This window comes from Leucopleurus acutus (assembly GCF_964270905.1).
Source record: "Leucopleurus acutus genome assembly, chromosome: 2".
Taxonomy (NCBI): Eukaryota; Metazoa; Chordata; class Mammalia; order Artiodactyla; family Delphinidae; genus Leucopleurus; species Leucopleurus acutus.
In genome coordinates, this window is record NC_139143.1 from 148,109,637 (window position 1) to 148,124,159 (window position 14,523).

General features: G+C 55.1%; 1 protein-coding gene across 2 annotated transcripts in view; it reads left to right on the forward strand.

Annotated features, from left to right (window-relative positions):
* The window catches only part of SSBP3 (single stranded DNA binding protein 3), a 164,518-nt gene that overhangs the window by 134,193 nt on the left and 15,802 nt on the right, over positions 1 to 14,523 (forward strand). Inside the window, exons 6-9 of one of the 2 annotated variants that reach the window (XM_082833889.1) lie at positions 2,115 to 2,195; positions 3,095 to 3,154; positions 7,311 to 7,377; positions 7,492 to 7,568. In XM_082833889.1, the coding sequence (XP_082690015.1) occupies positions 2,115 to 2,195; positions 3,095 to 3,154; positions 7,311 to 7,377; positions 7,492 to 7,568 (285 nt within the window). The remainder of the gene's footprint in view (positions 1 to 2,114; positions 2,196 to 3,094; positions 3,155 to 7,310; positions 7,378 to 7,491; positions 7,569 to 14,523) is intronic. The other variant, XM_082833890.1, reaches the window with a different exon arrangement.

Genomic DNA, 14,523 nt, shown 5'->3' on the forward strand with positions numbered 1-14,523 from the left:
CAAAATTGCTAAATGGCTAATTAATGTCTGTTAATTAAGAAAATTGCTCATGGTAACAAACCATGCCGTTGCTGGCAGCCGCTAGAAAGACACACACTTGTTGAAATTAGTAGCGTGGCAGGTAGGGGAACATCTGCTCCGCGGAGCTTTTGGGAAGTGAGCAGCCCCTCACTTGGCCGAGAAGCTCCAGGCCTGTCCTGGGCATGGCCCCCTCGCCTCTCTCTGCACACCTCTCTCTGTCTCCATGCCCGCCGGCCCGAGCCCACCCCTCCGCCCTCTCCCAGCTCTGGGCTTTGCTTCCTGAGCCAGCAGCAGGCTGCGCAGCCTGGCTTCAAGGGAGGAGGCTGAGGAAGAAAACCCTGCCTGGGTCTCTCTTTCTTAATGAAACCACACTCATCCCCCACACGTGTTTTGAATTTTTCTCAATTTCCAAGGGTAGCAGCACAGCCCCCAGTGCAAAGAGTGAATTAGGGTGTGCCCTCATCAGCGGGACCGGCCCCCCATTCCCAACGTCCCGAGTGGGCAGCAGGGCACTTCCCTGACTGGATTTTCATGCTTTTTGACTGTGACCCGCAGTAGAAAATACATTTGACACAGTGACCCAGTACACACACACACACACACACACACACACACACACACACACACACACGTATATTTATAAACAGAGATTAATGAAAAGTATCTGCCTTAAAACACACAAGGCTGTCCAATATTTTCTATTCTTTTTTTAAAATTTATTTATTTTTGGCTGTGTTGGGTCTTCATTGCTGCACACGGGCTTTGTCTAGTTGCGGCGAGCGGGGGCTACTCTTTGTTGCGGTGCACGGGCTTCTCTTTGCAGTGGCTTCTCTTGTTGCGGAGCACGGGCTCTAGGTGCGCGGGCTTCAGTAGTTGTGGCCCGCGGGCTCAGAAGTTGTGGCTCGCGGGCTCTAGAGCGCAGGCTCAGTAGTTGCAGCACACAGGCTTAGTTGCTCTGCGGCATGTGGGATCTTTGCAGACAAGGGCTCGAACCTGTGTCCCCTGCATCGGCAGGCGGATTCTTAACCACTGCGCCACCAGGGAAGCCCTCTATTCTGCTTTTTATCGTGTTCCGTGTTTTTAAAAACAATGACTGCAACCCACTGAATTGATTTCACCATCCACTAATGAGCTGCAGCCCACGGTTTGACCAACTCCGTGGTTTAAGGGAATTCATCTGCTCATCTCTTCTGTGGGGAGTCGAGGCCAGCATAGCCCAGGGCTTCAGGGGTCAGCTTGGGATGGGGGTGGCTGGAATGGAGAGCCCCGTCCCACTGCTCCCGCACACACCCGCTCAGGTCTGGCTGCAGGGGTCAGGGTCAGCCTTGGACCCATTGGGCTTCTCCTCCTCTCTCTACCATCTACCGGTTATGTGGCCATGGCCAAATCTCCTCATCCCTTGAGACTCAGTTTCGTCATTGGTGGAAATAGGAATGCGAAACCCATGTCACGGGACCAGTTGCAAGTGAAGGCGTGTTAATGAGTGCGCTGAGTGGGCGCCCGGTGACCGTCTCCTCCTCTTGTCCCCCATGTGTTCAGTCTCTGGCACCACCTCGCTCCTCCTGTCTGTTCCCATTCATCCATCAGGGCCCCTCCCCTCGGTAGACTGGTCACCCGGTCCTGGCCCACGACCCGTCTCCATCTACCCAGCCCGGGAGCTCCCAGAGGGCAGGGCCTCCCGGTCCTTCCGTGGCCGCAGCCCCCCTCCCCGGGGGCGGCTCATGGGTGCCCTGCGGGGTGGGTCAGTTTCTGTGCGTCCCTGTGCTCCGCCCCCATCTCAATCAACGTATTTAACATGGCAAACTCCGCTGCAACGGCCCGCCCCCGTGTGCTTCCACAAAGGAGCTTGATTTTATTTGTCGTGCCTGTAAGTCCCCCGTGAATGTGTTTATCAGCTTCTCTCCCTCCTGCCCGCCGTTCACACCGTTGAGCCGGCGACCCAAGCAGCAGCTTGCACCTCCCCGCCAACCAGAGCCCTCCGCCTGCACGCCCGCCCGCCCTTCGTTTTGGTTTAATTTTTGTTCTTTTAAGCTTCTCCTGCGCTTCTCCATGTGCTGTGATCTATAACCTGCCTCTACTGTCTGGCCTCACAGGGTCCTCCGGGGTCACAGCCCTCGCCGCACGCACAGCCTCCACCTCACAATCCCAGCAGCATGATGGGACCCCACAGTCAGGTAAACGCACTGTGGCTCGCCCGCCCGCCGGGGGGCGCGGGGCACCAGGAGGACAGAGCCAGCAGAGGAAAAACAAAAATCAAAATGTGCTCTAGCCATTGCCTTTGAGGAGATTGACCAAGGAGATTTTTTTCCCCCCCAAAATATATCTTTTTTTCCTAAAGATAGTCTTCATTCCTTGGACATCACATCCCGCTTGGATATGAAACCAAAAGAAAAGGAAAACTATTTCTGTGACCTTGTCAGCGGCCTTTGCGTTTTTGTCTTTTCCTCTCACTTTTGGTTTGGTTTTTGAGTTTGGTTAATCATTGTTTGTAACCAAAGCTGCATCCCTGGCCTTTTCTTTGTGCACTCTCGCTGCTGAGAAAGCTTTCTTGCCCATTCCCCTGCGCCCCCCCCCACCCCCCCACCCCCCGCATTGAGTTAGGGCGCCCGCTGTACCCTCACTGTTTTCATTGTGTACCTCCTCCCCCGCGCTCCCCTTCCCCACCCCCATTGTCAGTGTTGTGAGTGCGTGTGAGCGCGCGTCCAGCTTTGTCTGCACGCTTGAAAATTTTCTGTACAAGTCCCTTTCCGATTCTTTCACTTGCCCTTACCAAGAGCAGAGGTCTCCTCCTTTGCCCTGCATTGCTGTAACCGTTCCTCCGCGTCCTGTGCCGGGTCTCAGTTGCTGCCCCGGCAGGCATCCAGAGTAGATCTCCGCCAACAGGTGCAGGGTATATGCACCTATCACTCCCTCCACCCAAAGGAAGTTTTGCCCGGAGGGAAGAGGCCACCGGGAGGAAGAGAGTTTAAAAGATGACTAGTTGTAACAAAACTGGACTTTGTGGAGAGGAACGCATTTCTGTCTGTCACCGCTGAGTGCAGGCTGTCATTGAACTAATGCCCTGTAATTGCAGCCTTTTATGTCACCGCGATACGCAGGCGGCCCCCGGCCTCCGATCAGAATGGGAAACCAGGTACTGTACCTTTTCATGTTCTCTCCCCTCACTCGGCCACCCGTGAACCCGGCTGGACTTGGACTCAGATCACAATCTGAGAGAAGGGCTGGGAGGTGGAGGGACAGTTTTAATGTGGGAGGCTTATAAACAGGTCCCCATGCAGCCCGTCTCAACATTTCACCTGCCTCTACCGGTGGGCTTTGGGCAGCCAGTTCTGGAGCAGCAGGCGGGGAACGCAGGGTTTCCACTATTCTAGAGAAGGTGGTAACGCCCCAGCCCCTCCCTTCCAGCCCCTTCTTGGAAAAGGGTCTTCCTTCTTAATGAAGTTAATTGACAATGTGCATTTTTTCCTGGAAGCTTTTGAGAATTGCCAAGGCTGGTAAATACAATCCTGCTATTAAGGGGAGAAATGGCCAGTAGGAACGCTTAGATCAGGAGCCTGGATGCAGCGAGGAGGACATTTGTAAGTTTTTAAGCAACGTCTGCCTGCTTCCCAGACCCAACTCAGAATAAGAAAGGATTTGTTCATGTAATTAGAAAAGTGGTCTGCTTACGGGGAGGGGTTTTCAGCCTGGAGTTGTGGGCCTTATCCTGGCCCATTAGGGTTGGCAATTCGAGGTGGTCTGGAGAAATCGGTCCCCAGCTGCCCTACCTGATTCAGCCCATCCAGGGGCGGGAAGAGAGCTGCAGAGGTAAAGATGAATTATCTTCTTTTTAGGGTAGACAGACTTAAAAGAAACTTTAAATAAAAAATCAGGGAAATTTATTTCCATGCCCATACATCTTTGTATACATAATTCTTAGAGTGACCTTGCAGAAACCCTTCAGAAAGTCTGACCAGCAGTGCCAGTACATCCAGCCCTTGTTGCCTTTGGAGCTGGGAGTTAGGTCACCAGCTAGATTGGCATTACCTGAATGTGATCCCTTTCATTCTCAAGGCTCTGCAAGAAAACTCCTGAGTGAGACAATACAGGGACTTTGGAGAGATGCTCATAAGCAGGGGACTCCAATTTTAAAGTTAAATAGCCTACCAGTTTCCACTAATTTTTTTTCTCCAAAAATCTTTTCTTTCCTGTTTTCTCTGACATAAAGGGGAAAAATTCGGACAATAATTAAGAGACCCAGCTTTTTGAGCAAAGAGGGACCCTAGGATATATCATAGATGAGGAAACAGAGGGTCAGGGTGGAGCAGTGACTTCCTTAAGCGTCTCAGTGAGCTGGGCTCATGTCAGTCTGCAGCTCCCGGCCCAGTGCTGTTTCCTCTCCACCTCGCCAGGTTCAGTTAGCTTTCATAGGTGTAAAAGTGCTGCCCCTTGCCTTTGATTTTAACAGGCCATCAAGTGGGCCTTCTCTGCCATCACAGGCACGGACCCCAGCAGCAACCTTCCCTCCTGCCCACCCAGGGCTCTCCTTAGCCCAGACTGGCCTCTGCCCCAGGGACGGAACAGATGCTTCCTTATCATAATTGTGGCCCTTCCTCCAGCAATTAAGGGACACGAGAGGAGACGTTTGTTTCTATTTATCAATTAAGCATGAGCAAGTGCCCAAGAGGGCACATGGAGAATAAATCCATCATCTGTACCTCGCATTACAAATCAGTCGGGCCAGCCTCCCCACCACTCCCCCATTGGAAATCTATACCGATTTCCAGCTTCCTGTGGACTCAAGACATTTCTTTCCTCCAAGTGGGGATGTGTCCCTGTCCCAGGAACTGCCCCTGGGCATCTCTTGGAGAGTGCCTCAGTTGAGGCTGCTGGTTCCACAGAAGCCTCTATGCCACCCATTAGCTCAGCCTTCCCCAGGGCAGGAGGAGGAAGCAGAAGCAGCTCAGGCCCACGTGACCTCCTGGGTTAGGGCAATGAGAAGGGCACTTAGGGAGACCGGGAGCTCAGGGTCGTTGACCTGGCCCTAAAGCCTTGCAAGGCCGTCCTCCATCTGCCTCCCTGGCTAGGGGTTTGGAGCCTTGTACAGAGAGCATTGTGGTGTTTCAACCCAGGGTAGATGGGTGGGCGGTGAGCAGTGGGGTTCAGCAGGGTTAAGGAGAGGAAGGCTAGAGTCTGGGGTTGTCAGGCAGCCCTGACATCACATCCCAGCGGAGCCCCTACCGCACCCAACCCATGGACTCAGGCACGCAGCTGAATGACCCAGCAGATTCTGGTGGGATTTGTCCGTTCACTGGGCAGACACTTCCTGCGCCTGCCCCGTGGTGCTGTAAGCGAGGCGCTGGCCTAGTTCCAGGAGCCTGTGGGACGGCCCCAGAGCATCTCTCTCCCCAGCAGGCCCCCAGGGTGTGTGCACGGCTTGTGCTTGCAGTCCCATATGTGAGCCGTCATTTTTCTCCTTTCTCACGCCTGAGGGCTTCAGCCCTTGCAGTGCGGCCCCTTTTACCTCGGTTGTTGCGCTCCTTCCTTCCCTGGTAGAGGAGGCCCAGACTGCCTCATTTCAGGGTCACTCCAGTGAAGGAAGTGACTCCTGGGTCCGGGTCCCTTCTGGGCCTCCGGGAAACCCTGCTCTGCTCCTGAGTTCTGACACACAGCAGGGTTAGGGGAACCCAAGGAAGAGCCTCCGGCCAGAACTGGTGGTCCACACTGGGCTACCTGGAGAGGACGTGGTTGTCCAACCCCCTACGGCCGCTCCATCAGAGTTAGATGGGGGCTTACCAAGGCCCGGGGTGGGGGTCTCCCGGCACCTCAACATCCCAAGAGCCCCCAAACCAAACAGCCTCAGTGGCAGTTCTTCCTGTGTCCTCTCGGAGTCCTGAAACCAGGCTCGAGAAATATCCCAAACCCCAAGTGGGCAGACACAAGCCAGCCAGGTGATCGAGAGCTTGGGAACTCGGGGGGGAAGCAGAGCTGGGAGAAGCAGGAGGTCGGAACAGCTGAAACCCAGGGCCACAGAGAGAGACTCTCCGCAGCCCCAGGCAGATGGAAGCAGCAGGTGCCGGATGCCACTTCTCAAGCAGCATGGCCCTCCCAGAAGCCTCCCCTCCCCAGACACACGCACACACCCCGTTCTGAAGCTAAACAGTGAGAAGCTGTCCCTTTGTTTCCCACCACCTCATTCCAGAACTGGTTTGGAGTTTCCTGTTGGGCCATCCGCTCCCCACTCGGCGATCATCCCCACAGCACAGTCGGGGCTGGGGGACCCGGGCGAAGCAGGGGGCGGGGGTGGAGGTCCCCGTCACAGGTGCCCAGCTTTCACAGAGGCTTTCCTCTCCAAGCCAAGGACCCGTGCTTAGTCCTAAGGCGTGGGGTTCTAAAAGCGAAGTTCCCTTTCCCTCCCCGTCCCCCAGCTCTGCTTTCCTCTTTTTTCATATTGCAGCTGAAATAACTTCAGTCTCAAATAAATCACTTTGAAGGGGTTTTCGTAGCCGGTGTGCCAGGCGTTCACTCAGGAGACCGCTGGCCCCGTCCTCATCTTCTCTGTAGTAGTCACACCAGCACGCGCCACGGGCACCAGGCTTTGGGTGGCAGGTTGTCACTCGGCATCCTGCTCACCCTCTCCTAGAGGCCTCCTCCTCCACCCCTGGGGTCCAGAGTCCTGGGTGTTCTTCCTGGCTCTGCCGGCAGGTGACTGAGGGCTGACTGGGGGCCCTCAGGCCTCTGGACCTCAGCTCCCTCATCTAAATCTCAAAAGCCACCTCCTCCCCTGCCCCCTTGCAGAAGGCCCTCCCACGGTGGCAGGATTTTAGCTAGTGGGTCTCACGGATCCCCACAGTTGGGAGTTGGGGATAAAACGAGTTACATCTCCACTCTCCACGAGGCAAAGAAGAGACAGGGTTTGGCCTAAACTGTATCAGCTGGAGTTTGGGTGGTAAAAGGGAGGGAGGGAGCAGTGCTGCCTCTGAGGGGGGTGTGGCTGGTGGCCCGGCCAGAGTGTGCCTGGGCTCTGGCAGGTGCACAGACCTGCCGAGACAGCAGCGCTGGGCCGTGGTTCCTCTCCCAAAGACAAAGCACCCATGCTGACCCACCCATGCTGCAGTTTTCCATAACACCAGCTGGAGCTGACTGCTGCTGCCCGGGGACCCCCCAGCCGGCGGGCAGCAGGAGCGGTCTCGGGGAGGCCATGAGCGGCCCTAAATGGTCAGGTGGGGAGCCTGGGCAGGCAGGTGCATTCCCCTCTGTCCCCAGCTCCGGGGAGCAGCCTCTCATCTCGGGTCTTACGTCTCTTTCAGCCTCCGGGAGGAGTTCCTGGGACACAGCCACTGCTGCCCAATTCCATGGATCCCACGCGACAACAAGGTAGACAAGGCAGGGTGGGCCACGGGTGGGGGGGGGGGCACCAGGAGGGGCATCCCCCCACCACTGTCTGCCTCCACCTCCTGCCACTCACGGCTTACCCGCTCTGTCACGCAGGGCACCCCAACATGGGAGGATCAATGCAGAGAATGAACCCTCCCCGAGGCATGGGGCCTATGGGGCCCGGCCCACAGGTAACTGACCGCCTGTCTGTCTGTCCATCTCCCAGCCATCTGTGTGCACCCGCCTTCTCTCCTCTTTCCAAGTCTGTTAGTCTTTCCACGTCTCGCAGCTTGGAGGGGTGAGGGGAGAGGGCGTGACCAGGGCCCCAGCGGCCCGTTCTGCCCACAGCTGGGCAGCTCACCTGGCAGAGTTGAGGGGACCCCCAGCGAGCTGGGGAAGAGGAGCATTTGGGAGCCTTCCATGGGAGGGATTTGAGGAATTTGGAAGGCAGGGGTCTATGTCCGCGAGCAGCGGTGTGGGTCCCCAAAGCTTCCTCCCACCTTTGGGAGGTAGGGTGGGCCTGAGCTGGCTCAACGGTCACAGTTTGTTGGGACCCAAGGCAGGATATTGCATTATTCTGCCTGCAGCTCACCAGTTGTCTGACTCTGGACGAATCACTTTCACCTCGGTGGCCCCAGCAGGCCTCAGCGTCCCCCCCAGTCCAGTGGGGGGTGAATCTGTAGCCGTGGTTCTTGGTGGTACCACCCAGCTGCAAGGAGCCAGGCCGGCCAGGGCCCCGGTGCTCCCTTCCACTCAGAGCTTTTGCCATATTCATATACCAAGCTCCTGCCTAAGCTTTCTTTTGCCCAGAAGGGCTCCACTGCCAAAAAGGACAGTTTAGAAACCTCCAGAGGAAATTACCTCAAGTGCCCTGCCCACCCCTTTATAGCAGCAACACAGTGGTCGCTCCTTGGGGTGCAGCTCCGTACCCACAGGTCCCGGGTCCCACAGCACCATCAGGCAGGGGCCTGGCAGGCCATCCCTGTCCCAGCACCTTCTCACAGTTGGCTCCCGCTCTTCTGAGTGTTTGAGCGCGGCTCTGGGTCCTGCAGGCGCCGTGGCAGAGAGTTTGTGCTCTGCCCTCCTTGGAAATTCTCCGGTATCTGACTATCTAAAGCTAGAAGTCCGAGTAAGGAGAAGGGGCATTTCACAGTGAGAGCAGGAGGATTTTGTTCGAGGCTGTTCCTTCCCTTCGTTTCTGCCCTGCCTGGAGGCCTGCTTGTCTCTCCCACTCCTGCTTGTCAGTGTCGGGATGCTCTGGGCCCCTGCACAGGTTTCCGGTTCCCTGGGCGTGAGGTCATGCCCCCACTCACGCACACATGCCTCCCTTTTGGAGGAAGAGGCGTCTGCCACACCCCACGGCCCTCCACTCTGTCTGGAATTGTATTTACAGCACACCCAGCTGCCGCGGTCTTCTCGGCGATGGCTGCAACATCTGTGGCGTTGAAAGATTTTTAGGGAGGTCCTTGTCTTTCGTCGGCCCCTTAATCCTAAGAGGAAGCAAGCCCACACCAATTGCAGCACCAGTTTTCTTTTCTTTCCTCAAATCCCCCAGAGCTTGTGTTTTCACCAGCTCCTTTTAAGCTCCCAGAGTGGCCCCTTCCTGCCGGGCGGCCGGCTTGAGCTGACCTCCGCAGGAACCCGTGGGAGGGGTGGCAGGGTCTGAAAGCCAAGCGTTCCCTCTCCTGAGTCAGAAACTCTCAGATTCCTCAGCCACACACTAGAGATCCTCTTGGTGTGGAAATCAGCAGTGGCCTTGGACTTCCAGGATGTCTGGGGGGTTGGGGGGGTGTCTAGGGGACACAAGAGGATGGAGTACCCCACCACCCACCCCTCTTGATTCTTGGAGACTGTGCATCTGTAAAATGGGAAGGAGACCAGTACTTCCTTGTACGGTTGCTGAGAGGAGGAGGCTCAAGTTCCTGGCGTGATGCTTGGCCCAGGGTAGCCTCTTAGGAAGCAGTTCGTGTTTTCCAACTTGAGGCCTTAAAACCAGTGTTCAGGACTCGAGCTGCTTGGGTTTGGTGATTGCTTCGTGTTTTATTTTTTCTGGCAAAGGCCATTAACAGCTTGTTAAGTCTGTAGTAATACTGAGGTTCCAGAAGCTGGGAATGGGTAAATTACCAGACGGACCGAGGGCAGAGTGTCCCGAAGTCTAGGACTTCCTCCTGGCTTAGTGGGAGTTTCATCGTGTCCATGTCCTTGAGCAGCAGTCTGGCACACTCTCATGGCACGTTTAAAGAGGGTGGTCCTGAAGGCCGAGGTCTTGCTGAAAAGGGCCCTCCTGGCCTCACCAAGCAGGGTACAGGGGTGGAGCTCTCGTAGGCTCGGAGGTTGGTGCCCAGAGGGGAGGGAGAGGCTAGCCCTGCAGTGAGGCCAGCTGACCCTTTCCACCCAGCCAACCTCAGGGGCTCTGAAAACACCTCTCCTTTTTTTTTTTTCTTTTTTCTTTTTTTCTGGTTTTATTGAGATATAATTAAGATACGGCACTGTGTAAGTTTAAGGTATACAGCATAATGATTTGACTTACATCATGAAATGGTTACCACGATAAGTTTAGTGAACATCCATCATCTTATACTGATACAGAATTAGGAAATAGAAAAAAATGTTTTTTCCTTGTGATGAGAGCTCTTAGGACTTACTCGTAACAATTTTCACGTATAACGTAGAGCAGTGCTCATTCTGTTTATCGTGATGTATGTTGCATCCCTAGTACTTAATTATCTTGTAATTGGAAGTTCGTGCCTTTTGACTGTCTCCATCCAATCCTCCCCCCACCTCCTCAGCCCCACCTGCTGCCAATGGTAACCACAAATCTGATCTCTTTTTCTGTGAGTTCATTTGTTTTTGAAGTACAATTGACCTACAACACTGTGTTAGTTCCTGTTACACAACATAGTGATTCAGTATTTCTGGACATTTCAAAATGATTGCCACAATAAGTCTAGTTACTATGATGGTGTCACCATACAACGATATTATATAGTTACTGACTCTGTTCCTCACACCATACATTTCACACCCGTGACTCATTTTATTTTGCAACTGGATGTTTCTACCTCTTAATCTCCTTCACTTATTTGTTTCCTCCCCCCCGCCCCCCGCCCTCCTCCCCTCTGGCAAGCACCCATTTGTTCTCTGTGTCTGTAACTACTTCTTCTGTTTTGTTACGTTTGTTCATTTGCTTTGGTTTTTAGATTCCACATATGAATGAAGTCATACAGTATTTGTCTTTCCTTATCAGACTTATTTCACTTAGCATGATGCCCTCAAGGTCCATCCATGTTGTCACAAATGGCAAGATTTCAGTCTTTTTTATGGCTGAATGATATTCCTGTATGTGTGTGTGTGTGTGTGTGTGTGTGTGTGTGTGTATACCACATTTCCTTTATCCAAGATGAATGGATAGGTTGCTTCCGTATCTTGGCTATTGTAAAAAATGATGCAGTGAACATAGGGGTGCATGTATCTTTTCTAATTAGTGTTTCTGTTTCCTTCCTTTCCCATATCACGTGTGTCCCTCTGGGTAGGGTGCAGTATTAAATTCCAGAGCCAAACCTCCCTTAGAGCAATCTGGACGTCCTCACCAGCCCCTCACTGGGGGCAGAAAGACCTGGCCTTGAGTGAGCCTGGGCCTGGGCAAGATTGGGGTATGAGATGGATTGCAGGTTCTGGGGTCAGCCAAGGAGTGGGCATCATAGAGCCTGGAAGTTTTAGACCCCCAAGCTGAGGGTAGGGAGAGGACAGGACCTACCCCCCAAGCCCTTTCTCTCTGTCCCCTGAGGGTGCTGCCCTGATCACTCAGAGTGGACTGGAGAGGGACAAGCTTAGTGCTAGGAGCACCGTCCTGGCCTCAGCTCAGCCTGTTTGGGCCTCCAGTCCCTCATCTGCAAAATGGGTGTCCGGGTGATGACCTCACAGGGCTCACCATGGGGCTGCGTGAAACAACAGCTGTGAGACAGACCACAGCACAAGGCTCCGCAAAGCATTGCACGGATCCCATTCCCTCCCAGGGAGGGAGCCCTGTCTCTGCCATGCCTGGACTGTTAAGAAAGGTAACCAAGCCCCTTCAGGCAGTCTTTAGTAAGCACCACTGCATGCACGGGGCCGTGCTGAGACTGGACACAGAGGTGGGAAACTTTCAGCCTGTTATTCCAAGTGGAGAATAACATTGCTAATAGTGGGACCACTCTAGAACTTTCTGAACAAAGAATAGGTACAGTGTGGTCTTGGGGTTACTTTATAGGTTTCAAAACCGAATGGAGTAACATCATACTTTGTGAGGTTGTGTATCATTTTGGCCTAAATGTCACAAAGGAACCAGCAAACTAGGCATCACCCTGCCCTTTGCCCTCAGTTCCTCAGGCAGATCTTATTCTGGTTTTGTGAAGCAGCCAGTGGCGAAAAGGAGGTAGTATTTCCACTTAATTGTATTCTCCCTTTAACGAATTATGCCTATGCCTGTGTCAGGTGGGAACTTCTGGCTCAGTGTTTCAAAAGTGAATCCTGTTGGTGTGAGGCTGAAGCCGGCAGGGCTCTGAGGGCTCCCGCGGATGCCACTTGCAGCGCGTCTGGGATTCCGGTTGGGGTGGGGTCAGCACAGCCTAGAATCAGATCGCCAGCCTGGCTTGTCTGCATTTGAGAACGTTCGGGCGAAGGATAATCCACCATCCCTAGAGACAGTCCTGTGCCACCAGGAGAAGCTGCATCTCCCCCCTGAGCCAGGACAGTCCAAGCTCAGTACCTCTGAGCAGAGACCCCAGAAGGAGACGGAAGGATCATAAACCAGGCCAGGGCACCCTGGGCTGGGGAGGAGAGAGTGGAGCCACTCAAGGCACTTCCCCAGTGGCTCCTCGGAGACCTCCCAGTGGGGCTGGCCAGGCTGCTACGTGATTAGAGGTGGTGGAGGGCCGGCCCAAAGCCCAGGAAACTGCCCAGCAACCTGGAGACCCCTTTGACAGGTCTGTCCTAAAGACTATTCTTTGGGGCCCCAGGCAACATCGAAAAAGAGCCCCTGTGCCGAGGAGTTGCAGGAAGCAGAAGAAGGCCCCAGCCCCTGCCAGCTGCAGGGTGCCTTTTGCATTACCGTGGACCTTGCCCGAGAGCGCAGAGCTGAGACCAAGAGGGTGGGGCCTGACCCTTTATAGTTCCTGACCACGGATCAGCCCCCCTGCCCAGGGTCTGGGGCGCCCTCGTCGGGACAAGGTGTGGGTGTGGGGAGGTAGACAGACGCACTCACGCGCACACCCCTGTGGATGTGGCCGGCTCCACGGCTGCACCAGGGACTCCTCCCAGGTCTCCAGCGGCCCCGTCCCTGCAGAGTAGTGCTGAGGACAGGAAGAGGGGGTGTCTGGCTACGGCCACACCTCAGAAGCCAGTGCTGCGGGCAGGTGGGCACTGGGAGAAGAGAGAACCATTTCTACTGAGTCCGTGAGGCTGTGCTTCTAAGCCCTCCCATCCTCTGTGGAAAGGCCAGGGTCTCTGATTTGAAAACTTGCCTCCAAAACCTGACTGTCAGCCTTACTTTCCCCCCTGATTTACTGTGTGGCCTTGGGTGAGCCTTGGGCTTCTCTGGGCCTCCAGCTTGGCATCTGTGAAGTGGGGGCATGTAAGTGGCCATCGGGGTCTGGGCCTCTGCAGGAGGGAGGACCTGGCAGGCCCGCTCCCTCCTGGGCAGCGGCCGTGCTGACTTTCAGGAGGCTCCTGAGGGGGTTGGGTTAGGGCAGCAGGTGGTGCCCCCGGAGCCTCCCCTGAGGGGCTGCATGTCCAGATGTCTTTCAGGAGTGAGCACCCTGCTTCATCTCCTCCTCGCCACACTCTGCTGCCACGTCCTGGGCTCCCGCCGGCCCCCAGGCCAGCCTTCCACTCCATCCCCACAGTGCCGGCCGCTCTCCTGGGTGTGAGAGAGAGCAGGAAGCAGCTGCAGCCCCTGGAGGAGATCGCACTCTATCTGGAGGACCTTTCTGATTGGCCAGGCTGCACGCAGTGGAAGAGTGGGCTGCCTGGGGAGGTGGTGAGCTTCCTGTTCTGGAGCAGCGGAAGCGAGGCTGAGATTTGTACAGGGGATTTAGTAACTGCACGTGGGCTTAGAAAGGGCCCTTTAAGACCTCATGCTTAAGGCAGCATTAAAGGCTTTGGCGTTTGCTCTGCTAACATCCCAAATCAGTACACACCTCTGAGGGCTGAGGGAGCATTTCAGAGCCATCATTTCATTTGATCCTCACACGGCCCTGTAAGGGTGGGGGCTCTTTGTCCCCATCTTATGGACGAGGCAGCACAGTGGAGGGGTTGCAGCTCTGAAGCCATGATCATAGCTGCTCGAGGGGCCATCACTCTGCTTCTGCGCCTCAGTGTCTTAATCTTTAAAGTGGGGATAGTAGTGAGGTTGTGGTGGTTAAATGTAGGCGATACTAAGCCCGTAGCACAGCCTGGCACGGAGGAAGCATTGTCATTTTTGTGGTTTGCCCAGAGTCAGGTTGTGCTGGGGCAGGCTCTCCGCGTTCTGACCTCAAATCGGTGGCTCTGCTCACCACGCGTGGCATTGTCCGTAGGGAGGGACTGGCCCCTTTGTTCACTGATCTTGCGGCATATTTGCTCCAGGGCAGGTGAGTGTCTTCCGGCCCAGGGACTCAGGCCTGAGCAGGCACGGGGGATGCTGGCGGCCAGAGGAGCCCTCCGCGGCCACCCTCCCCTCCCTCCCCCTACTGCAGGCCTTGCTGTCTGCCAGCCAGCCTGGCGCTGCTGCAGTCATTGTGCACACCCTGTCTGGACACTCTCACTCCAAACCCCTCTCTGGGTGACCAAGCCAAGGAGGTGGTCCCGAGATGGTCCCTGGCTGGAGAACCTGCCACCAGCCTGATGGCGGCTCAGTTTGTCAGCTCTGGCCCTTGAGCCTCCTGTTGTGTCCCCACTCCCACCCTCCTCCCCACCTCCCAGATGTGTGGTGTAGAGAGCAGACCCTGAGGCTCGCAGATCCAGGATTAAACCCCAGCAGAGACATTAGCTGACTGTGAACTTGGGCACATCTTTCTCCCCCCAGACCCTCAGTCTTCTCTTCTATAAAATGAGAATAATACCAGCTTCATGGCATTGTTACAAGGTCCAAACCAGAGACTGTATGTGTTATGTGCTCAGTAAAAAATG